The sequence below is a fragment of the Podarcis liolepis genome (assembly GCF_965112155.1).
Source record: "Podarcis liolepis genome assembly, chromosome: 16".
NCBI classification, from domain to species: domain Eukaryota; kingdom Metazoa; phylum Chordata; class Lepidosauria; order Squamata; family Lacertidae; genus Podarcis; species Podarcis liolepis.
In genome coordinates, this window is record NC_139567.1 from 36586399 (window position 1) to 36610681 (window position 24283).

General features: G+C 48.8%; 1 protein-coding gene across 14 annotated transcripts in view; it reads right to left on the bottom strand.

The window, feature by feature from the left end:
* The window catches only part of SGSM2 (small G protein signaling modulator 2), an 80685-nt gene extending 57521 nt beyond the window's left edge, over positions 1 to 23164 (bottom strand). For all 14 annotated transcript variants that reach the window (XM_083479538.1, XM_083479535.1, XM_083479543.1 and 11 more), the window contains exons 1-2: positions 22789 to 23164; positions 7172 to 7247 (exon numbers count right to left, since the gene is read on the bottom strand). In XM_083479538.1, the coding sequence (XP_083335664.1) occupies positions 7172 to 7247; positions 22789 to 22845 (133 nt within the window). In that variant the 5' untranslated portion in view covers positions 22846 to 23164. The remainder of the gene's footprint in view (positions 1 to 7171; positions 7248 to 22788) is intronic.
* Between the last annotated feature and the right edge of the window lie 1119 nt (positions 23165 to 24283).

Below are 24283 nucleotides of genomic sequence, written 5' to 3' on the forward strand. Positions count from 1 at the left end.
ACCTCTGGTTTCCCCCACTGCATCACAGATGAATCTGATACTGCTTTGCTTCTGTTTAGTATCTGCCTCTGGATATGTGTTGATGGATATGATAGTGCAAGTTAATCGCTCGGCAGCTGCCTCGCAGTTGCTAAGGTCTCCTAGTGAGGCTTGGGAAGGAATCCACTTCCCCGTACGGAATGTGAGAGGGTGCCTGTAATTAGTCTTTTTAAGCAACGGAGGTGAGGTTGGCTGTTGTCATCACACCTTGGCTAATTGAAAGGAGAACTGCCAAGGCTTTCCAACAGGTTTGGAAAAATGGCCTTGATTGCGGGGGGGGGGGGGATTATGAATTGCGTGTGTGTACAAAGAGGCAAATTCCATGCTCAGGATCATTGGAATTGAAAATAAAAACTGCCAGTATTGTAATGCTGTTATAGAAACCTACGGTGCGAACTGCACTTGGGAGTACTGTGTAGGGTTCTGGTAGCCCCACCTCAAAAAGGAGTTGGAAAAGGTTTCAGAAAAAGGCAAGCAAACTGAGTGAGGGGATGGGGCGATTCCTCTATAAAGAAAGGTTGCAGCGCCCGGGACTTTTTAGTTTAGAGAAAACACCGGTAAGAGGCGACATAATGGAAGTTTATAAAATTAAGCCTGGCGTGGAAGAGGTGGATAGAGAACTGTTTTTCTCCCTCTCTCATAACACTAGTGGGCATCTGAATGAAGCTGAATGATGGAAGATGCTGGGCAGATAAAATGCAGCACTTCTCCATGCGGTGCATAGTGAAACTACGGAACTCACCGCCACAGGAAGCAGTGAGGGCTACCAGCCTAGAGGATGAGACACATTTATGGCTACAGAAGGCTTCTGGACATGATGGCTCTGCTCTGCTCCCACAGTTGGAGGCAGTCATGCTTCTGAATACCCCTTGCTGGAAACCACGGAATGGGAGAACGCTCTTGCACTTGGGTCTCGCTTGCAGGTTTTGCACCTGCATCTGACCGGCCATGGTGAGAACAGAACGGCGGACGAGATAGGACCAGCAGGCTCCTTCTTACGTTCTCATATTATCTATATCTGCTGATCTCCCCTCTCATCCAGCTTGTTGCGAGGCTCGTCCCCGTTCTATTTTTGAAAGCCGCCCCACACAAGAGGGTGAGTCACTCGCCTGCAAGCACACTTCTCCTTACCCAACAGTTTGGGCTCTCTTGATTGGGTCTGAGGTTTTGCCAGCCTCGCTGCCAGTCAGTGGGGATTCATTCTCCCATTCTTTACTGGGGCTTCCTGGGTGTCAGTATACAGATCTGCCTTTGGAATCCCGGCGAAAGCAAGTTCACGCCTCTCACTTAGTTTGCAAGAGACTCCTTTATCATTATATTGGAGGGGGGGGGTTGTTGAGTCATGTTCTTATGCAGCTGCATTGTTTTACAGTATACTTTCTGGATGCCTCACAATCATTTTATAAAGCAGTCGTGTTCTGTGTTATGAATCAAGCGCTGCTAGGATTTGTTTCTTTGCATTTTCCAACGTATTTCTTAATCAAGAAAGAATCTGGTGTGGCACAAGCAAATTTTTACTCTGAAAGGGTGGCCGAGAGAAAAAAGTTTGAGATGCACAGCTCTACACTGACTGGCAGCAGCCCTAAAGGGTTGCCGGCAGGGGCTGCTCCCAGCCGGACCTGGAGATGCCAGGGATCAAACCTGGGTGTATCTAAATGCAAACCAGTGAGCTAAGGTCCCTTCCCCAAGCGCTTTCTTGCTCTCCTCCACATAAGCATCACAGAAGAGGAAGGGATTCTCAGAGAGGTGGACAGGTGAGCCGGCTTGCCTTCAAAGCATCCAGAAACAGCGTTAGAAATTCCCAGGTGTGCTTTGCGATTGGCGTGAGTCCAATGGCGACCACCAAGTTGGTGACTCTTGTCTCCATCTGGCTGGCCCCTCCAGTTTACTTAAGCAGGTAAGCAGAAGAGCTTATTTATTGTATTTACAGTGGTATCTCAGGTTAAGAACTTAATTCGTTCTGGAGGTCTGTTCTTAACCTGAAACTGTTCTTAACCTGAGGCACCACTTTAGCTAATGGGGCCTCCTTCTGCTACTGCGCCGCCAGAGCACGATTTCTGTTCTCATCCTGAAGCAAAGTTCTTAACCCAAGGTACTATTTCTGGGTTAGCGGAGTCTGTAACCTGAAGCGTCTGTAACCTGAAGTGTCTGTAACCTGAGGTACCACTGTATATCCCACCTTTTTCTCCAAGGAGTACAGTGGTACCTCTAGTTGCGAACGGGATCCATTCCAGAGGCCCGTTCGCAATGTGAAACGCCCGCAACCTGAAGCGCCGTATCTGTGCAGGTGCGCGGCGAAATGTGGTGCTTGTGTACATGTGCAAAGTGTGATTTAGCACTTGTGCACATGTGCGAACAGTGAAACCCAGAAGTAACTCTTTCCGGTACCTCCGGGTCGCCGCAGGACGCAACCTGAAAAAATGTAACATGAAGCAAACTTAACATGAGGTATGACTGTACATGGTTCACCTCCTTCCTCAGTCGGTTCCCTACAACGGCCCTGTGAGGTAGGCTAAGGGGCTATGACTGACTCCAAGGTTACCAAGTGATCTTCAGGACTGAGGGGAGATTTGAACCCTGATCTCCCAGGTCCTAGCCTGACACTCTAACCACTACACCACACTGGCTCCCTAGAGCACTTCTGCTATGGGGCAGCTCTTTAAATTAAGTAGGTAAACAAGCATGGAGAAAGCAAAATGTCGCTTAGAGAAGGATCTGAAATATTTTCCTTGAAGCTTGAATTTGTTTTATTCTGGATTGTTTTATCTGATGTTTTAAAGTCTTGCAAACCATTTTGAGATTTCCCCCCTTTAAAAGACAGAGATATAGAAATGAAATGAATAATAATAATAATAATAAATTGCAATGTATAAAAAAGGGCACCTAGACACTCTGTTGTGGTGACTATAACCTAGGTTTAAGGTCCCATTTGTTGATTAAAGGTAAAGGGACGCCTGACCATTAGGTCCAGTCGTAACCCATTCTGGGGTTGCAGCGCTCATCTCGCTTTATTGGCTGAGGGAGCTGGCGTACAGCTTCCGGGTCATGTGGCCAGCATGACTAAGCCACTTCTGGCGAACCAGAGCAGCGCACGGAAACACCATTTACCTTCCCGCTGGAGTGGTACCTATTTATCTACTTGCACTTTGATATGCTTTCAAACTGCTAGGTTGGCAGGAGCAGGGACCCAGCAACGGGAGCTCACCCCATCGCGGAGGTTCAAACTGCCGACCTTCTGATCGGCAAGTCCTAGGCTCTGTGGTTTAACCCACAGAGCCACCCGCATCCCTTATTTGGTGATTAGCTTTTACTATATCTGAGTTTCTAACACTGTCCAGAAAGCTGCATTAAGTTTGACTGGGGTGGCCTGCCTTTAAGCCTCAAAGACGCACCCCCACTTTCCAGACAGATGCATTAGATGCAGACAGCTCCCAGGCTCAGTGACCACAGGCAATGAATGCCCTGAAGGCTGCTTGACTCCATCTCCTACAAGACAGACAAGAGATCAGGGTGTTGCATCGATTTTCAGGCCTCAGGAAGCACAGCATCGCTCATTACCAGGGCTGTCTATCGACCGCAATACTCTGCAAGTGTGCGGAATGTGGAACTGTGCACAGAATCAATCTGTCTGCAAAGCTCAGGCTTATTTGACTTTTTAAAAAAGTGCTTATCAGGCTTGGTTTTAAATCAAGAGAGACCCGATTGATTTGCAAGTAGACAAAGCCATTTAATTGTTGATTCAGGCTATTCCCCTCGACTGATCCTATCCAGCAGAGAATTGGCTGCCTGGCTACAGAGGCTCCTAACCGGGTTGCGCTGTTCAATGGCAGGTCAGTGCAGGAGTAAGAGCCAGCCTTATCTATGATGTGATCATGGATGAGGGAACTGAACTGGCTTGTGTAACCAAGACCTGAGTGGGTGAATTGCTTTTCTGCAGTGCAGTTGTCCAGCTAAGGAATGTATATACCAGGGTAAAGGTGTTCACAAGAACGCATTAAAATGCATGTATTAGTGAAAATGAGGTACAAAAATGCATCCTATTAGGGGGAATTGGTTGCAAAAATGTCTATATTGAGCAGAGTATATTAGGGAAATCTGCAATGAAATGCTGTGAATTCAAAGACTTAAAGAAAAAAGCTGGTGGGGAGGATTGCAATGGAACACAATAGGCAGGTTCATAATTGATCACTGACACTATTGATATTTACCCTAAGATTATTAAATAGTCGCTGCTGTGATAATTAAGTACATTGGTATGATAATGTTTTCTAGAATAATGTGTCGATGTATGATTATGCTACAGTTCAGTTTTTACTCTTTTAGTGTACATCTAATTGAAAAATGTAAAAAAGGGAAAAAAAGGAGGGCAACATGCTGGAACAGATCAGATCACTTTGTCACAAGTGGCCAATAGTCAGGTGCAAAATGCACCTTGCGCCCGGCTAATTTCGAACACTGACCCCACTCATCTGACTGGGCTGACCCAGCTGATCTGGGCAGCTCCCAACAAAATATAAAAACACAATTAAACATCTTCCTGATAATCTGAATAATGTAATAATTTGAATGACGTTAAGAAGAACCCGGCTGGATCATGAAAGTGGCTCATCTAGTCCACCATCCTGTTCTCACAGTGGCCAGCCAGATGCCTGTGGGACTCCCCCAAGCACAACCTGAATACAAAACCTGCACTTTCCCTTCCTGCAGTTTCCAGCTGCTGGCATTCAGAAGCATTACGATATATACGATACAATATCTTTATTGTCATTGTCCCATGCAGAGCAATGAAATTGAAAAACTACATAAAACTACATAAAAACTACATAAAACTACATGAAAACTACCTAAAACATTCAAAAACCCCTAAAAACTCTGAACCCCATTTTAAAATACATAGAGACCCCTTATGCTGCGTTTAGAACCAGAATTGCATTTGCGTAGAAGCTGTTTCTCAGGCAGCTAGTCCTGGCCTTTATAACCCTATACCTTCTTCCAGAAGGCAGAAGCGGAAAGAAATCATTTCCGGGGTGCGTACTATCCTGCGCTATCTCTGCCGCTTTCTTATGGCACCTGGCAGCATAGATTTGATCTAAGGTGGGAAGAGTGCACCCAATTATTCTCTCTGCAGTCTTTACAACCCTGGATAGCGTTGTTTTTTCCCTGGCCGTGCAGCTCCCAAACCACACACAGACTGCTGCTGGCATTCAAGTTAGAACATAGTCATCGTAGTGAGCAGCCCTTGATAACCTTGCCCTCCATAGATTTGTCCAGTCCTCTGTTAAATCCATCCAAGTAGATGGTCATCCTTGCCTCTTGTGGAAGAGAGTTCCATAGGTTAACCATGCGCTGCACCTCGCCGCCCTTCAGCTCAACTATCTGACCTGCTGGGGATGCTCTGCATAAACTTTGCAAATGCTTCCCATCTCTCCAGAGACTGCAAAAAGACATTCCTGGGGTACTGGGGAGGCAGATTGTAATACAACCCTTTTCCTAGCTGGGATGGGCTGCCAAGCAACTAACGTTTCAGGCGTTGTTAACAAAAAGTGAAATGAAAAAATGTTGCCAATAAAACTGTCACTTGAAGCACAAGGCACAACTCCGCAAAAAAAGCAAACAAAAAGAAACCAGCCTCTGTGCCGGTAAAGAGGCCTAGCCGGGGGATCTTATTTTATTTCCTTAAAGTGGGGAATCAATCAAAAACCACTAGTGTTGAACAGCGGGTGTCAATCAAATGGAACAGCACTCGCCTCCGCACGGCGGCAATGCAAAACATAAAACGATCCACTGAAACACTTGAGTAGGAGGGAATGTACTACATCGAAGGACCATGTGAAAGAGGTTTGTCCCAAAAGGAAACTTTATCCATCTAGTGCCGTGCTATATATCCACGATCCTCTCAACGAAAGAGATCAGAAACTGAACCTAGAGGTCTTTCAGGAAGCAGAAGGGGAAACCAACGAGGTGGAGACATGCAATGACCATCTTCAAATATCTTAAGGGTTAGTAGAGTACCTGTATTTCCTAGGGGAGCTATTGTTATTAATTTGTTACTTAATTAGTCACATCCATTCTGAAGGAAATCAGCCCTGAGTGCTCACTGGAAGGACAGATCCTGAAGCTGAGGCTCCAATACTTTGGCCACCTCATGAGAAGAGAAGAGTCCCTGGAAAAGACCCTGATGTTGGGAAAGATGGAGGGCACAAGGAGAAGGGGACGACAGAGGACGAGATGGTTGGACAGTGTTCTCGAAGCTACCAGCATGAGTTTGACCAAACTGCGGGAGGCAGTAGAAGACAGGAGTGCCTGGTGTGCTCTGTTCCATGGGGTCACAAAGAGTCGGACATGACTAAACGACTAAACAACAATAATTAGCCACTTTGCTCCTAAAAATGACTCAAAAGTGACCTGCTAACACAACAAAAACACTAAAACCTAAAAAACAAAACACACGCCTCCATACAAATAGAAAACAGCGCCAGCAGATCCTGCCCCACCAAAAGAGGTCAGAAATACTTTAAAACCCTTCAAACTAAGGGCCAAGAGTGCCTTAAACTAGACTGAGAGGGCTCCAGGTGAGCTTCCCCAGAGAGGGCATTCCACAAGCAGGGAGCCACCACTGAATAGGCCTTGCGTTGCCTCCCTCCTGAGGGGGGGCACACAGGGTATTCTGTGCCCACTGGTTCAAAAAGGCTGGTGACCAGGGACGGGCCACAGCACAGTGGCAGAACATCTGCCTTGTCTCCTAACAACGGCTCAGAATTAAGTTCCTGGCTCTCTAAACTCTACAATCTGATCAAAGCCGGTGTATTCAACTGTGGCTAATGTAGTCATGAGTTGCAATATGCATTCCAGGCACAGAACTTGCGGTTCTGTTGGGCTGCAAAGCTGTTGCAGCAGTGCGCGCGCGCACACACACGCACGCACACACACACACACACACACACACACACACACACACACAGAGTGCATGGTAGGAAAATTACAAAGGCCATCCTAGTTTACACCAGTTCGGAGCTCCAGCAATTTTGTTATTTACCACATAATACAGCGACGAAGCAACGGTTTGTCACTTGCTGCATGAAGCAATAACACAACGGTTTTGTGCACCGTAACACGACAATTATTCACTTACCGCACAATGCAATGACGTGGCTGCTGTCTTCGTGCACAAACTTCCGGGTGACGGCTTCTTCCATGATCTGCTTCACCTGAACAGGAAGAAATAAAGAAGTTTGTGCATGGAAAGCGACACTCGATGGGTCATAAAGACGCAGAGGGAGAACCTTAGAGAGTCCAGCAACAGGTTGGGTTGTTTGTCTAGGCAAGTTTTGCTCAAGCAGACCGCAGGCTTCCAGGGCCTCAGGCAGAGTGAGTATCTTTCCCCACAACCTGGTACCCGACTCCTTCATGACAGGGGATGCCAAGCACTGAGCACAGAAGTTTCACATGCAAATGTGCTCTGCTTCTCGGCTGCAAGACCCTAGCTCACTCGGTGGTGGAGCATCAGGCAGGCCTGAGAAAGCTCGGTTGGTAGAGCATGAGACTTTTAATTTCAGGGTTGTGGGTTCGAACCCCGCATCAGGCAAAAGACGCCTGCACTGCAGGGTCTTGATCTAAATGACCCTCATGGTCCCTTCCAACTCTATAATTCCACAATTCTACAACGTGCTATTCTATGCAAAAGATAACAATCTAAGGTTCAGTCCTCAACAGTATCTCCTGGTAGGGTGACCTAGACCCTGAAGAGCGGCTGCCGGTCAGTGCAGACAACAGTGAGATAGATGCACCAATGTTCTGACTCAGTAGAAGGCTGAATTCTCTGTCCTGTGTTCCCATTCACTCTATGAGTATCCCGGTATTAACTGGCAAAGATCCTCCAGGGTCTTGGGGACTGATTTTCCCCGGGGCCGATGTCAAAGGGGCCATTGCCAGGCTGCCCTCTGGTGCCCCCCCTCATGCCAATGGGTGTCTCTGCCGATCCTTTATTTCTGCCAGATGAGAGAGTGGTGAGCTCTTGCCACTAAGTCCTCTTAAGGGGGAGCAGTTAATTAGGAAAAGAGAAAAAGTAGCAGGTGGAAAACTGATCATTTTCCTCTGCTCCAAATCACCCTTCCAATCCTCCTAAAACAAGCAGCTGTCTTGAGGGAGCTTTTATACCTGTTTCTGTCCAACATGCAAGCTTGCTGTAATGTTCAGTCTAAGTGACAATCCCATGGCCCTCGCTGGCTTTTGCTGGGCGTTGCTGTGTCAGCCGATTAAAGAAAGCAGTGCGCTAACCCTGTGCTTTTGGCTGTTTTTCGACAGCAGCAGAACAAAAACAAACAAACAAATCTCCACCCTGCGAGGAGGAGCCAAGCATCCCCGAAAGATGTCTCGCAGTGACCTTTCACGCCTGCCTTAGAACAAAGCCAAATGAGTGCAGGATCAGATCAAATTGAACAGGAGGCCACGCAGGAAGGCACTGAGGGTTTCGTTTTTTGTTTGCACTGACATTTTGCAGCAAGCACCACTGGGGGAAAAAGATGCTTGCCGACACAGCTGGACAGAAAGCAAATTGAAAGAAGAATTATTTGCAAGCAATTGGCCTAAGGCAGAGGAGGGAAGGAAAATGAAGGAGCACACTGAAACAGGCAAAAACCGCTGCAGGAAGAAGCATGATGGCAGCGTTGCAAAGCTGCCACCCCCACCCCCTCTTTGCTTGCTTTGGAAAACATTATTGTCTCTGGATCTCTGGGCCAAGCCAAATGTGAGTGGGGAGCCACAGCCAGGTTTGCCTGTTTGATTAGTTATTCCTTCTTTTCCCAGCGTTCTGGCTGCAACCGCCATTCACCAGACAGCCAAAACTACGCCACCCATCCACAAAAGGAATGGATCAGCAGACTTGAGATTGGCTGAAGCAGAACACTTTTTTAGGAAAAAATTCAGAGACACTGACTCTCGCCCCCCACCCCAAAACCCACATCCCATTTATGGGAGGTTGTGGTCTCTCCTTCCTTGGAGGGTTTTAAGCAGAGGCTGGATGGCCATCTGTCATGGATGCTTTAGTGGAGATTCCTGCAGTGCAGGGGGTTGGACTAGATGACCGCCAGGATCCATTCCAACTCTACAATTGTGTGATTCTATGGTCAAATTCACTGGCTGGCTATGGAATGCTGGCTAAAGTCCCATCTGCACTACACATTTAAAACGGCATCATGCCACTTTAAACACAGTGGTACCTCGGGTTACATACGCTTCAGGTTACAGACTCCGCTAACCCAGAAATAGTACCTCAGGTTAAGAACTTTGCTTCAGGATGAGAACAGAAACTGTCCTCTGGCGGTGCGGTGGCAGCAGGAGGCCCCATTAGCTAAAGTTGTCTTCAGGTTAAGAACAGTTTCAGGTTAAGAACGGACCTCCGGAACGAATTAAGTACGTAACCAGAGGTACCACTGTACTTTCAAACATGGCTTTCCCCCCAAAATCCCGGGAACTGAAGGGCACTGAGGGTGGTTTGAGAATCTCTATTCTGTCCACAGAGCTACAGTTCCCAAAACGCTTAAACAATCAATCCCTTTTTCCTGGGGAATTCTGTTTTGGGATGGGAGAATGACAGCTGGAAGCTCCAAAACATCTGGAGGACACCCGGTTGGCCAACTGTGTTTTAGAAGGACACGCAAACACAGCTGGAGTCAACCCCAAGTGCTTAACCAGTTCTGAGCCCAAGCGCTTGCTGCGCAGGGCACGGTCTAGGGTGTCTGTCTGAAAAGGAGGAGGCAGTGAGGAGTAAAAGCACTGCAGGATAAATCCTATGGGTTTCTCAGAAACAAGCCATTTGCCAGATGAATCTCGTTTCTTTGTTATGATAAGAGCTCCAAGTTTGGTGGAACAGGTGGGTGCTGTGGACATGAAATGGCATCTCCCCGAAGCAGAAGGCAAGACTCTTGGATCCTGAAACCACTTGAGAAGCACATTTGTGGTGTGGGAATGTGGGTGGGCTGCCAAAATCTTCCCAGGTTCCTGAAGCAAGCGAACAGCGATGCAACACTTGGCAAGAGGGAACCAGCTGCTAACCTGTTCTCCTCTCCCATTGACCATGACCAGGCAACTTAAGAGGGGTGCAACGACAGGAGGCTGCCCAGCCATAGCTGTCAACTGTCCCTTATTTAGCGGGAAACTCCCTTATCCCAGCTGTATCCCGCTACTGTCCCATATTGATGATGTCCTTTAAATTTCCTGGGTTTCATGCTCGCCCGGCTCGGGAGGATAGCAGCGGCTCGGGGTCCTCCGCCGCGTGAGAGAGCGCGTGCACGAGCTGCCGCGTCTCCGTCTCTCCCTTTTCCCCCTCAGGGGCGCATTGTGAGGAGACGGGTGGCGGCGGGTGGGCAGGCAGCCCCTCTCTTGCAAGACTTCCGCCACGCTGCCAGTGGAAGCCGGAGGCGGCGGCGGCGGCAGCTGAGGAGGCGGCCTGAGGGAGGAGGAAGAGGAGGGGACGGGGAGGGACGCAGAAGGGTGGTGCTTCAGCGGCCGCCACAGCGCCACAACCACCTCATGCCGGGCTTGCAGGCGGCGTGGGCAAGAGTCTCCCTCCCTCCCTCTCTCTTGGGCGGGGAAGGGCCGATGGAACTCCTCCTGCCAGGACGACAGCAGGCCCGACGTGCTGCTTAGCATACCCTCAACCAGTGCAGCATCTTAATGTAGTGATTTCCCCCTCTGCATCCCTTTCATAACTCTATTTTTATAAATCATTTGTCCATCCATAGTTCAAATTTTTACTACAAGTTTTCTGTCAATCCTACCAATGTATGTTTACAATACAATAGCTTTACAATAGCTTTTCAAATAAATGATAAACTTTCCCCATTCTTCCTGGTTTCTAATTCTGCCTGTAAGCTTTGCCATCTCGATGTCGTTCATCAGTTTTGTCTGCCACTCTTCTTTGGTCGGAGTTGTAGACCCTTAGGATCATCTAGTCCAAACCCCTGCAAAACACAGTCAGTCGCAGCAAAAGCAGCATGGCTCCATCAGTGCCGGACTTCTGTATAAGCTAAGCAAAATCCCTTATCTTGGCTGATGATCCCTTATTTTCGAGGTTGCTGGTCCCTTATTTTCTAATCTGTAAATTGACAGCTATGTGCCCAGCACAGCTGACTCACAGCCACAGAATGTGTGGGCAGGCCGGAGAGGCAACAGCGCCGTGTGTTGTGAAGGCCCAGCCAGCCGTGGATCTGATCCAGGAGGACACGAAAGCAGGACAGAAGCTACATCACCGAGGAGAAGGCAGATAGCAGTCGCCAATACACTCCAGGCTTGGAGTTTGGTCCATCAGGGAGAAATCCATCACTGGAAGCCACAGAAGGATGGAAGAAGAAGCAGACGTCGAAGGATCAAGTGCTCTTGGCTAGTGGCTGCAGAGGATTTTGGTTGGACTTACTCTGCCATCGAGGAAGGAGCCAAGAGTCACACAGCCAAAGTGGACAAGATGGCCCAGAACCAGCACGCTTGGAAAGCGAACACGGTTCAACTTGCATAAAGGCGAAAGGCTATTGGGAGATTATTTTATAATGAGTTTTTTTTTAAAAAATGTTTGAAGTAATGATTCCCAAGAAACCTGAGGCCTTTCTGTTAGGTATAACAGGTCCAGAGCTTCCGAAGGAATTGTTTTAATTTGTTTAAGTATGCTACAACAGTGGCAAGAATAGCCTATGTGCAAAAGTGGAAAGAAGAAGTAGTCCCAGCAAAAGAAGAACGGATACGAAAACTTATGGAATATGCAGAAATGGTGAAACTTGCCGGAAAAATAAGAAATCAAGACAAACCTTTTTTTAAAAAAAAAAGAAGAAGAATGGAAATGGTTTATTGAATATTTATAAATAAACTGTAAACAGATAAGAACATTGGCAGGATTGTTGTAATAACCTGCAGTTTTATAAGAGTATATATTTAAAGTAGATGAATAAATGAGTAAATTAAGTTAATTTGGAAAATGCAGAAAATGCAAAAAATAAATAAATTTAAGAAACCGCAGAAAGAGGGGGAAGGCAGTTGAGCTTTGAAATGTTAAAATGATTGTAAAATTACAGAAATGTATAAAATTGAAAATCATAAATAAAATAAAGTAAGTGGAAAAGAAGAAGTCCCAATGAAAGAAGATTGGCTTATGAAGATGATGAAATAAACTGAGATGGCTAAACTGACTGATAGAATCAAAGAAGAAAATTTATTGAAGAATGGAAATATTTCGTGGAATATTTGATTTTAAAAAACCGTGATTATGTTAAAACATATGCAGGATTTAAAGTATAGCAACAGATGAGAATTGGTAGTTTAATAAGTTAGAATTAATGTATAAGATGGGTAAAATATGAGAAATATAGCAGTTTTATATGGTAAGAAAAGAACACCATGGAAGGCTGGGTGGGAAGTGAAGGGATATGAGAGATTTGCTTTGAGTGTTGTCTAAAAGAATTTGTAAAATCTTTTAAAAATTAATAAAAAGATTATGAAGAAGAAGAAGAAAGCAACCACAGTTCAGAGATAGAGAGCCTGCTTTGCAAGAAGACAATCCCAGGTGTGCAATCCCCATTCATCTCCAGTTAAAAGGATCTGCCTGAGACCCCAGAGAGCTACTGCCTGTCAGTCTCAATAATCTATCTATTCTATTTATTCTGTCTCTATCCCACCTTTTCTCGGAGGAGCTCAAGGGTTATACAGATTGAGGTTGAATCCTGACAAGACAGAAGTACTGTTTTGGGGGACAGGGGGCGGATGGGTGTGGAGGACTCCCTGTTCCCAAATGGTGTGGCCTGGGAGTCATTTTGGACTCACAGTTGTCCATGGAGGCACAGGTCAATTCTGTGTATACCAGCTCCATCTGGTACGCAGGCTGAGACCCTACCTGCCCACAAACTATCTCGCCAGAGTGGTGCATGCTCTAGTTATCTCCCGCTTGGACTACTGCAATGCACTCTGCGTGGGGCTACCTTTGAAGGTGACCCGGAAACTGCAATTAATCCAGAATGCGGTAGATAGACTGGTGACTGGGAGTGGCCGCCGGAACCACATAACACCGGTCCTGAGAGATCTGCATTGGCTCCCAGTACGTTTCCGAGCACAATTGAAAGTGTTGGTGTTGACCTTTCAAGCTCTAAACAGCCTCGGCCCAGTATACCTGAAGGAGCATCTCCACCTTCATCATTCAGCCCGGACACTGAGGTCCAGCTCCGAGGGTCTTCTGGAGGTTCCCTCACTGTGAGAAGTGAGGTTACAGGGAACCAGGCAGAGGGCATTCTTGGTAGTGGCGCCCGCCCTGTGGAACGCCCTCCCATCAGATGTCAAAGAGATAAACAACTACCACTTTTAGAAGACATCTGAAGGCAGCCCTGTTTAGGGAAGTTTTTAATGTCTGATGTTTTATTGTATTTTTAATATTTTGTTGGAAGCCACCCAGAGTGGCTGGGGAAACCCAGCCAGATGGGCAGGGTATGTATGTATGTATGTATGTATGTATAAATAAATAAATAAATAAATAAATAATAGTGTTAGCGTTAGAGTTCATGGCCAAGAGGGGATTTGAATCCACGTCTCCCTCTAACCACTACACTTCACCAATAAGGCTGTGATAGATGGACAGAAAGTCTGGCTTGCCATAAGCTAGCTTGCTATGCCTAAATTGCTCCATCCTTGGTCAAATTTGTCTTTGTTCTGATAGCACAGGGCATCTAGAATGGCTCAGGCTGGTGACTCCAGAACAGCAGAGCTCAAATATTGCTTCAGAAATCAGTGGCTCCAAGGGACCAGGAGTCACAAGAGGGTAACGAAACCTCCTTGGACCAGGAGATACTGGCCTCCTCTTCTGCAAGGGCTTTTTGTTCCTTACGTCCATCTGGGGCTGCCCCACGGGCAAGTCCTTCACTACCTCAAATCTCCGGTCTAGTTCCCTGAAGAAGTCTGACTTCCCTGCTTCAACCAAGGGCCATGACAAGCACCAGGAACGCTTGTAGAAAAAGGAACCTGAAGTGAAGTGGGCTTTTAAAGCCTGTGGAAAATCCTGAACTGATGGGGCCCTACAGGAAGAGGCCCCTGAACGACTAGGGCCACACCTGCCCCATACATTTGAAGCAGCGTTATAGCACTTTAAGCAGTCTTGGTTCCTCGAGCCAGAAAAATCCCGGGCTCTGTCGTTTGTTAAAGGTGCTGAGGGGTGCAAGGAGACCCCCCGTCCCCTCACAAACTCCCAGAGTTCCCCCAAAAGAAAGAATGTTTCTTGAACCAGTTTGAGAACTGGTAGCTCCATGTGGTGGAAATGCTCGGCCTGGAACTGTATCGGGTTGTCTTTTGACTTCAGAAAGGCGGGCAGTCCTCCCGGGATGCAAGCCAGTTCTCAGAGAAGTGGCAGGAGGCAAAAAGCTTGGCACGTTGACAAGCAGGAAGCGAGAGGGAGTGGAAATGGGCCTCTAAGTGGCATCGCTAAGGCAACACCTGGGCAGCCTTGTTGAACTACGGGGCGGCCCCCTCCCTGCTCACTCGAACAAGCGGCGTTGTCTTAACCAGCTCCATTCCCTGTTTGCCTTGGCAGAAGACCCAGAAAGCACTGTCCTGAGATAATATAGATTTGTGCGTTGGGGAAGGGCCAGGTTTTGAGGGGAGCGAGCAGAACAGAGGCAAAGGGCCAAGAGACCAAGACACCATGTGGCAAGCCAGGGGACTCCATGTGGCAAGCCAGAAATACCATGTAGCAGGCAGAGACACCACATGGCAACTGGAGACGCCACTTGGCAAGTCAGAGACACCTCATGGCAAGCAAGATACTACAGTGGTACCTCGGGTTAAGTACTTAATTCATTCCGGACGTCCGGACTTAACCTGAAACTGTTCTTAACCTGAAGCATCACTTTAGCTAATGGGGCCTCCTGCTGCTGCCGTGCCGCTGGAGCATGATTTCTGTTCTCATCCTGAAGCAAAGTTCTTAACCCAAGGTACTATTTCTGGGTTAGCAGAGTCTGTAACCTGAAGCATATGTAACCTGAAGTGTCTGTAACCCGAGGTACCACTGTGGCAAGCCAGAGACACCATGTGGCAAGCCAGAGATACCACATGGCAACCAGAGACTCCATGTGGCAAATCAGAGACTCCATCTGGCAAACCAAAGACACCACGTAGCAGGCAGGGACACCACGTGGCAACTGGAGACGCCACATGGCCAGCCAAAGACTCCATGTGGCAAGCCAGAGGCACCACGTGGCAGCCGGAACAGCACATGGCAAGCCAAAGACCCCATGTGGCAAGCCAGAGACTCCTTGTGTTAGGCAGAGACCCCGCATGGCAGCCAGTTCCAAGGGCAGACAAGAGCTCACTGCACCAGGGAAGTCAAGAGAATCCTTATGAAAGAAACGGGAGCAAAAATTGCTGGTGGCTGATTATTCATCCCATGCTCAGAACTGAAAACGATCCAGCACAAGTTTCTCTGTGCTTGGGAGTCTAGAGGATACAGCCATCCATCACTGCAAAGAGGGAAGCAACAGCAACAAGCAAAATGTCTCCCAGATGGGCACAAATCCACCAAGCATATTCTAGTCCAACTGAAACCGCAAATTGCACATTATGTCGGGCAGGACTGTGATAGATCACACTTCCCTGCCCTCTCGTCGAGGATGGGAGAATTACTCAGTGGTGGCAGACAGACACCCTTGGCACGCTGGCAGTATTTCTGATCATGGGAGGGGGGTGCCCCCCATACCTAATTCCAGATCTAGAAACGTACCATGCATTAAAACCGCAAAAGTTTTAAGATGCTACAGGCAGTGAAGCAACACAATCCATTCTCTCTGAATCAGATGAAGGTTGTTGGAGACAGCTGGGCATTTTTGCTTTGCTTTGAACAAAAAACGTGTAAGAGTCTTTCGCCGCCGCCCCCCCCCCAAACTTCCAACCAGCTACAGAATTATGATTCTGCCCTGAAAAGCTGCCTGGAGATGCAGTTTGAAAATGGGCACCATTCCTTTCATGCCCACACAGACCGGAGCACAGATTGGGTCTTACATTGGAGGCCCTGAACCCACTCCAAAACAGGCAGAAATCCATTTAATTTAGCTAATGGCTTCGTAGCTAATAGGATCTTGCTGCCCTGGATATAGGGAAGCCTCTATTAAAATTTCAGCACCTGGCAAACACAATGAAATCAGGGAGGAAGAAACATGGAGGTGTTTCTTTCCTGTGTTGTGAAGAGCAAGCAAGATACTAGGGCAAACTGAGGAATAAAAAAGTGTTTTTTTAAAACAAAAAGCTTACTTGTTTTAATATGACAGATGTATTATAGGCTATGTTTTACTCTTGCTTCATTGATTTTTGTGTGCTGCTTTGATGATGATGAAGATGATTATAATACACCGTCCCTTCATCACAAGATCTTTGACCACTTTATTCAGGGTGCTGGGAACTATAGCACTGTAAGGGTTAAACTACAGTTCCCAGTATTCTTTGAGGGAAGCCATGTGACCTTGCATAGAAGACAGGAGCAAACAGGAATTGGAATTAAAGTCAGGGGAGCCCCGCAACAAAATCTCGCAGTGCAGAATGCCCTTGTTCATGACACTCCAATCCATTCTCCCTCCTGATTTTCCATTCCCTACCCGCTGCAACCATCAGATGACAGGCCAGGACTGGCAACTTGAACCAAGCCTGGATACAAATTGGCATCCAGTGCGAACGGTGACTTGCCAAGTCTCAAAGCTGCAATGGCAACAGAAGCCAAACATGATAAACTTTCCTGTTCAGGGTCCAGACTCTAGGCCAGCCTTTCTCAGCCTTGGGTTCCTAGATGTTGTTGGACTACAACTCCCATCTTTCCTGGCCAGCATGGCCAGTAGTGAGGGATTATGGGAGTTGTAGTTCAAGAGCATCTGGGGAACTAAAGTTGAGAGTGGCTGCTGTGGACCTATAAGCCCACCAAGGATTTGGGGTCTAGACTAGACTAGATATGTGAAGGCCCAGAAGGATGTGGGAGAATACAGACCATTTCTGAGTCATAACTCTCTGTTCAGTGCCTTCACACCTCTAGTCTAGACTAGTTTGACTATCCTCCAGCCTGGAAAGCCCCCGCCCCCCAACTCCCCAATGATTTTGGTGGCAGTGGCAAAGAGAGAAAGATAGAAATGGCGTCGGGATGAGCAAAGATATAAACTACCCAGCGCCACCCTGTAAAGTGAGTGCTGGGGAGCAGTGCTAGAAACTCAGTTATATAAGCTAGGTGCAAAATGGCACCTTAAACCAAGGTTGCAGTCACCAAAACAGAATATCTAGTTGCCATTTTTGGACAAGATGGCTGTAAAGTCCCCAGGTATGCATCTCCAAATGGTGGAGATGTCAGATGCCATCCTGTTGTCCAGGCATCTTCACTTGATCATAAATGGTCAATAAAAAGGTAAAGGGACCCCTGACCATTAGGTCTAGTCACGGACGACTCTGGGGTTGCGGCACTCATCTCGCTTTATTGACCGAGGGAGCCAGTGTACAGCTTCCGGGTCATGTGCCCAGCATGACTAAGCCGCTTCTGGTGAACCAGAGCAGCGCACGGAAACGCCATTTACCTTCCCGCTGGAGCGGTACCTATTTATTTACTTGCACTTTGTGCTTTCGAACTGCTAGGTTGGCAGGAGCAGGGACCGAGCGATGGGAGCTCACCCTGTTGCGGGGATTTGAACCGCCAACCTTCCGATCGGTAAGCCCTAGGCTCAGTGGTTTAACCCACAGCGCCACCTGCGTCCCTTTAAATGGTCAATAGTCAGGTGGAAAAGGCACCTGTCTAATTTTGAACACTGCTGAGGAGGGGGAAAGCTGTGTGGCAAAGTGGTGGGTAAGAGTAGCTCCCTGGCCAAAAGAAGTTTGACTACTCTGGACCCCCTCCCAGCACAGAGACCACCTCTTGCACTCTTCTCAGAGTTGTGGGTCTGCACAGCCCATACTGAGTGGTCGCCCAGGGTCAAAGCTGGATCGCCCATGTTGATCTGGTTCAGATTTGCAGAAACCCATAAATCAGCTGGAGAAAGACCAGCGAGCTTCACAACACTTCTCATCGGGACACTCTTCCCCACAGAGGAGGTAAACGTCGGGAGGCAACTGAGCCAAATTTCTCGAGACATTTTACAGGCCTGCCTTTCTCTTAAAGTCAAGGAAATAAATTGCTTCCCAGTGGGAACAGCAAGCAAGGCCGCCAGAAAATCCAAGCCAGCAAATAAGTTCTTAAATGTTCCCCCAAGGACGTAGATTTACCTGAAACGGATCGGTTTGAGGCAGAGAAACATTGCTCAGGAAAAGGAACTCAATTTTAGCAGTTTCCCAAGCAGGGCGAGGGCAACAATTTGCCGCACGCAAAAGCCTAATTTACTGCTTCGGCGCAAAAAGATGCAGGGAATTAAATGCCACGAGGGAAGGGGGGAAATCAGAGTACACTTTAGCAATCAAAACACATCTGCGTGGCCAGGAAGTGGTTTAAGCAAAGGTGGGCTGGATGTTCCCACAAAGGAAGCTTCCGGACTCTTTTGAGGGGGCAGGTTCGCCATCAACAACAGGCACTCAGAGCACTACTGCTTTTCCAATGCCCACTGCCAGCGTTTGCCCTGAGACCACTTTTTCCTAGCGGTCGGCTGCCATTTAAATTTCCTAAAAATGGCCGCCATGTAGTGTCGCACCAAGGCATTGTGGGAAATCTAAAAGCTCCTCGGGTACTTTTGCATGGCAGGTATAACTTCTATAAAGCTGGTTTCTTGATGGAGGACAAAGAAGAGTGTGAGATAAAATTAGCTTACTCTGCAAAATGGTAAAGCTCAGATTTATTGCTCCACCCACTTTTGCCTCTGGCCACACCCACCAGGGCACATGTCCCCCCAATTGGCCTCCCAGAAGGGAGTGCGGCCCCCAGGATCCCCCAACTTTCCTGTTTGTCTACCTATCAGGAAGCAGGGGTGCGCAGAAAACTGTGTCTCCAAGACACGCCTCGATTGCTGGCTGTGTTATATAAACCTTTATAAAACCCCCCATAAATGTAGGGAGGGGGAGGGAGGCAGAGGTCTCCTGGGAACCTGGGTGCAACTCTGCCAAAAACCTGGACCGCCCTGGGCCTAGGAGGACCCGGAGATTTGCACATATTCGGCAACTGCTTCATGAACTGCTGACAGCTGCCATCAGGCAAGCCATCTCAGCAGCCCGGAGAATCTCATTAATACACACAGCCTTGATTTCATTGGTCTAACTCGCTGCCATGGGCACAGCTGGTTTCAAAAAGGGGATGCGTACAGGCAAATTCATGAAGGAGGAGAGGACTAAGAATGAGCCATAATGGCTGCATAGAACCTCCATGTCCAGAGGCAGTTCTACCTAGAATCACAGAATCGCAAGAGTCAGAAGGGACCCTGAGGGTCATCCAGTCCAACCCCATGCAAGGCAGGAATCCAAGACAGACCTCTGCTTAAAAACCTCCAATGGAGGAAAATCCACCACATCCTGAGAGCGTCTGTTCCACTGTCAAATGGTTCTTGCTGTCAGAAAGTTATTCCTGATGTTTAGTCGGATTCTCCTTTCTTGTAAATCAAAGCCATGGGTTCGAGTCCTACCTCTGAATTCCAGCTTGCTGAGGACACCACCGGTAGAGGGCTGTAGCTTCAGAGCCCTTCTTGGGGTTTTCCCAGAGGCATCTGCAGTAGTTGGCCACTGTGGGGCGGCAGACTTAATAGGTCTTTGATCTGATCCTGCAGGACTCTGCTCTTATTAACAACGATAACTAGAAATAGAGTCTCTGTGTTGAGGAGCAGTCTACCCCTTAACTGCGTGAGTTCGATAGATTTGGCTTTAAATGCAAACCAAATCAAATTTCTTGCCCATCCCTAACTCTTAATATGGGTCGAGGGGGTCAGGACAGGGCTACTGGGTTCTTGCACTGTTTATGTGCTTGCCAGAGGTATCTAGTCAGTCACTCTGAGATGTTGGACTGAATGGATCTTGGCCTCCTCCCAAGCAAACTCTTCTTATGCCTTTAATCTCGATTTTCACATCTTCCTGGAGAGATTTCTGGCTTGCATGAAGCTGCCTGGTGTAGGCCATGAAATTGGTTAGTTGGACAAATCGATCCGAGTTTTGATTGATTGATTGATTGAAAAGCGCCACCTTAATAAAAGCTCCATCGGGAGAGCATGAGACTCTCGATCTCAGGGTTGTGGGTTCGAGTCCCGCTCTGGGCAAAAGATTCCTACATCACAGGGGTTTGGACTAGATGGCCCTCGGTGTCCCATCCGACTACACAATTCTAGGATTCGAAACACAGTGGGCTACTCAGAGTAGACTCACTGAAAATATAGACCTAAGTCAGTCATGGCCATTAATTTCAGTGGGTCTACTCTAAGCACATCTACACACTGGATACAACCAAGTACATCTTTAAGATAATCGTATTGCAATCCCCGATAAATCTGTGAGTGGAAGGGACTTATATGCCTCTCTCACACAAGGAGCTTCTTTTAACTCTGTCTTAGGAAGATTTGTACCTCTCTCTTTTACACACACACACACACAAATGGGTGTGTTTTTTGGGAAACCTTTTTTTTCTTTTGCACCAGCTAAAATAAAATAACCTCTCCAGAAAAGATAATAAATCTTCTCTCTCTCCCATTCCGTTTGTCATTCATATGCAAATTTATGCAGCTCTCAGATCAATTAACTGATGGATTAGAACCCAGGCAGCTAATTCGCAGCGGATCCCTTCAAGCTGTCGCGGCTACTTAACATGCATCAGGGGACACAGGGCTCTTGCAATTTTTGAATGAATTCATGTCTCCGTCCGTCCCCCACCAACACACTTCGATGAACACACACACACACATCAGCAAGACAGAAGCATCTGCGTCACTGAGGACGCGGCAACTGATAAAGGGGGGGGGGGAGGCGGAGAAGAGGAGAGAGAAAGCGTGGAGATGAACCCTCTAGATCCAGCTGCCCCCCACCCCAAAGCCAAAGCATCCATCGCCATCCTAGAAGCCCCCTCCCCACCGAAGAACAGATTGCTACTCTATCTCTGTGCAAGACTCACAGGGTGTGTGTGTGGAAATGAGCTGGTGAAGACTTTTGGTGCTTTTAACCAGTATGCACCCCCCCAAAAAAATGTATTCCAGACCCTTTCTTTTTGCCATTCTCCCTCCCCACACAAATAGGCAACCTTTCCCTCAGAGGACAAGGCTTTCCAAAGGCATTTGGGGAAGTGTGCTCAGAGTCTGCAAAGTGAACCAGCCAGTAAAATGCCTTTATTGCCTCGCCTCCGGCCAGGTCACAATCCCCAACGGTAGGGCTGGGAACGTCCCCTGCCTGCAGCCCTGTTGCTAGTCAGTGTAGGCAATACTGATCTAGATGGAGCAATGGTCTGAGGCGGCTTCCCTGGTTCTGCTCTGCTAGTCAGCCGGTCAAGTGATCTGCTTGGTGTTAAGGCAAATCCCAGGTTTAGTGCAACACTGGAGCAATCTTCCTCCTTGAGAGCAATGTTGTTTTAATCTGTGAGATCTTGAGGGTTAAAAACAGCCCCCAACACCACAACCTCTGAACTGGCAGCACCTGTGCCAGCCCAGACTTAGAGGAGTTCTTCCAGCTATGCGTGTCGCGGTGGTGGGAGAACGGCACTCTGCACACACCCAGAGACACTATATCAGGCTGGCGACTGGTTACACAGCTGGTAGTAGGAAGGGGGAGGACTAACTGAAGATGCACCAGGGAAACTGCTCTCTTCACAGAGCCGAACGCTTGACAGCTGAGCCTGACAAACCCCAGGCTCAAATGAAAAACATCCACAGCAGCTTCCAAACTGGGTGCAGGTTTTCTTGCCAGGTGTTTTGAAAGCAGAACCTAGGAAGAAAAGAGGTTCTAGAGTCCTAGGCCTCCAGGTCAAATCCAAGCTGTGGTTCTGTATGCCCTTTACCAGAGAGTCAGTCCCATTAAATACATAGTAAGTCCCATTAAGAATAAGGTTTAAGTCTCGCCTAAAGAATATATATGAGAGCATGCACATTGGGGGCACACACCCCATTTAAAGCACACACACCCCTCAAGAATCCTGGGAACTGTAGCTCTGTGAGGAGTAAACTACAATTCGCAGGATTCACATGGAGAGGGAGGTGTGCTTTAAATATATGGTGTTCACTGACAGACACAGAAAGTGTGTGTGTGTGTATGTGTGTCCCTTTGAAATGCAAACATCACCTGCACCCAGTACCTTGCAATATAGAAAGTGTGAGCGAAGGGGGAAAGGGAGCCTCTGAGCCTGCACAGAGTGCTTTTCCTTCGCTATTCGAAAACAGCATATATACACACGTTTTTCCACCTGATCCCCAATTCTGGGCTGAGAAAGCGGGGACGGGGTGGGTGCTGACCCCTCCGACCCACCCCAACCCCCAGGGGGCAGGCATGGCTGCCCAGAGACCTTTCTCAAAGCACCTCCTTGGTTATTCAAAAACAAACCAAGCCCCCTTTCCGCACCTGAGCTTCAGCCGAGCCGAGCTCTGGCACCCCTCAAAAGCCCACAAACAAACCCCGGAACTGGGGTGAGAGTTGGATGGGGAATCTATCTGGGGGGTGGGGGGGCGGAGACCCAAAATGCAAAGGAAGACTCCAGAGGGAGAGAGATGGGGAAAATGGAAGATGAGGGGGATCAGTCTCTTGGGAGGGACGACCCCCCCCAAAAAAAAAATTGTGCAAAAAAAGTGTTTAGGACCCACCCACCCCTCTCTCTCTTACCTCCTTCTTCACATTCCAGAGCAATTTTTCCTTCACTGCATCTTCAGGGAGACTCATGGTGCTTCCTGGCTGAGCGAGGGAAGGCGGCCAAAGGAAACTCTTTCCAAAAAAAAAAAAAAAGGAATATAGAGATCGATCGATATAGAGGTTAAAAAATTAAAACCCAGGCGGCGATTGCAGTCCCTGCGGCCGGTGCAAAAGGAGGGCGATGGGCGCTTCCTCGATCCGGCCCCAGCAGCGTCCCCCGCGCGGCCCCGCCAAGCCTGCGCTCCGCTCGGCGCTGCGGTTGCAAGAGGGCATTCCCTCCAGCGCCAGCCATCTTCCGAGCCCGCCCCCACATTGACGTCAGCCGAGCGGGGCCCGCCTCCTTGGCGGGGGGGGGTTCCTCGCTGGGGTGGGGGCGGGGAGCCGGGAGGAAACGGGAGGCGCTGCGGGGGGGGGGGATTATTTGGTAACAATGTGCTTTTATGAGGGCGGGTCGCGGGGGTGGGCACGTTGCGCCTGCCTTACCTGGGAGCTTGGGTTTTGCCGGGGGAGGAAGGAGACGAGAGGGATCCGGAGCATGGGCAGAGTTCTCGGACGCGCGCTCACAAACAAACACCCGCCGCCTTCCGCTCCCATGGGTTTGGGAATCTGCTCCTCCAACACGGTCTTCATGGAGGGAGGGAGGGTTCTTTCTGTGCTTTTGGCTTCACAACAGCCCTGTGAAGTAGGTCAGGGTGAGAGTCGGAGGGGACCCTAAGGGTCATCTAGTCCAACCCCCCTGCAATGCAGGAGGTAAGGTAAAGGGACCCCTGACCGTTAGGTCCAGTCGCAGACGACTCGGGTTGCGGCGCTCATCTCGCTTTACTGGCTGAGGGAGCCGACATTTGTCCGCAGACAGTTTTTCCGGGTCATGTGGCCAGCATGACTAAGCCGCTTCTGGCGAACCAGAGCAGCACACAGAAACGCCGTTTGCCTTCCTGCCTTAGCGGTACCTATTTATCTACTTGCACTTTGATGTGCTTTTGAACTGGTAGGTTGGCAGGAGCCAGTGGCGTAGCGTGGGGGGTGCCAGGGGTGCCGACCGCACCGGGCGCAACATCTGGGGGGGCGCGAGTCCAGAGGGAAGGGACAAGTTCCTTCCTCCGCCGGGCTCCCCGCCGCCACCGCCAGCCTTGCGCCCTAGCGCGCGCGCCCCCCGCCGTCGCTGTGGCTGCGCTCCGCTCACTGCTCGCAGGAGGAGCAGCCGCTGCAGCAGCGCCGACGCCACCACCGACGCCTGGCCGGGCACGGGCAGCCTCTGCACCCTGCCGCCGCCGCCATCCCCTCGGCCCAGCCACAGGCGGCCGCTGCTTCTGCCTCCATCCTCCTTCGGGCAAGCAGCATTGTTTGCGCGGTAACTCGCAGGTTAGGGGTTGGGGGGGCGCAAATTACTTGCCTTGCCCCGGGTTAGGGGGCGCAAATTACTTGCGTTGCCCCGGGTGCTGACAACTCACGCTACGCCGCTGGCAGG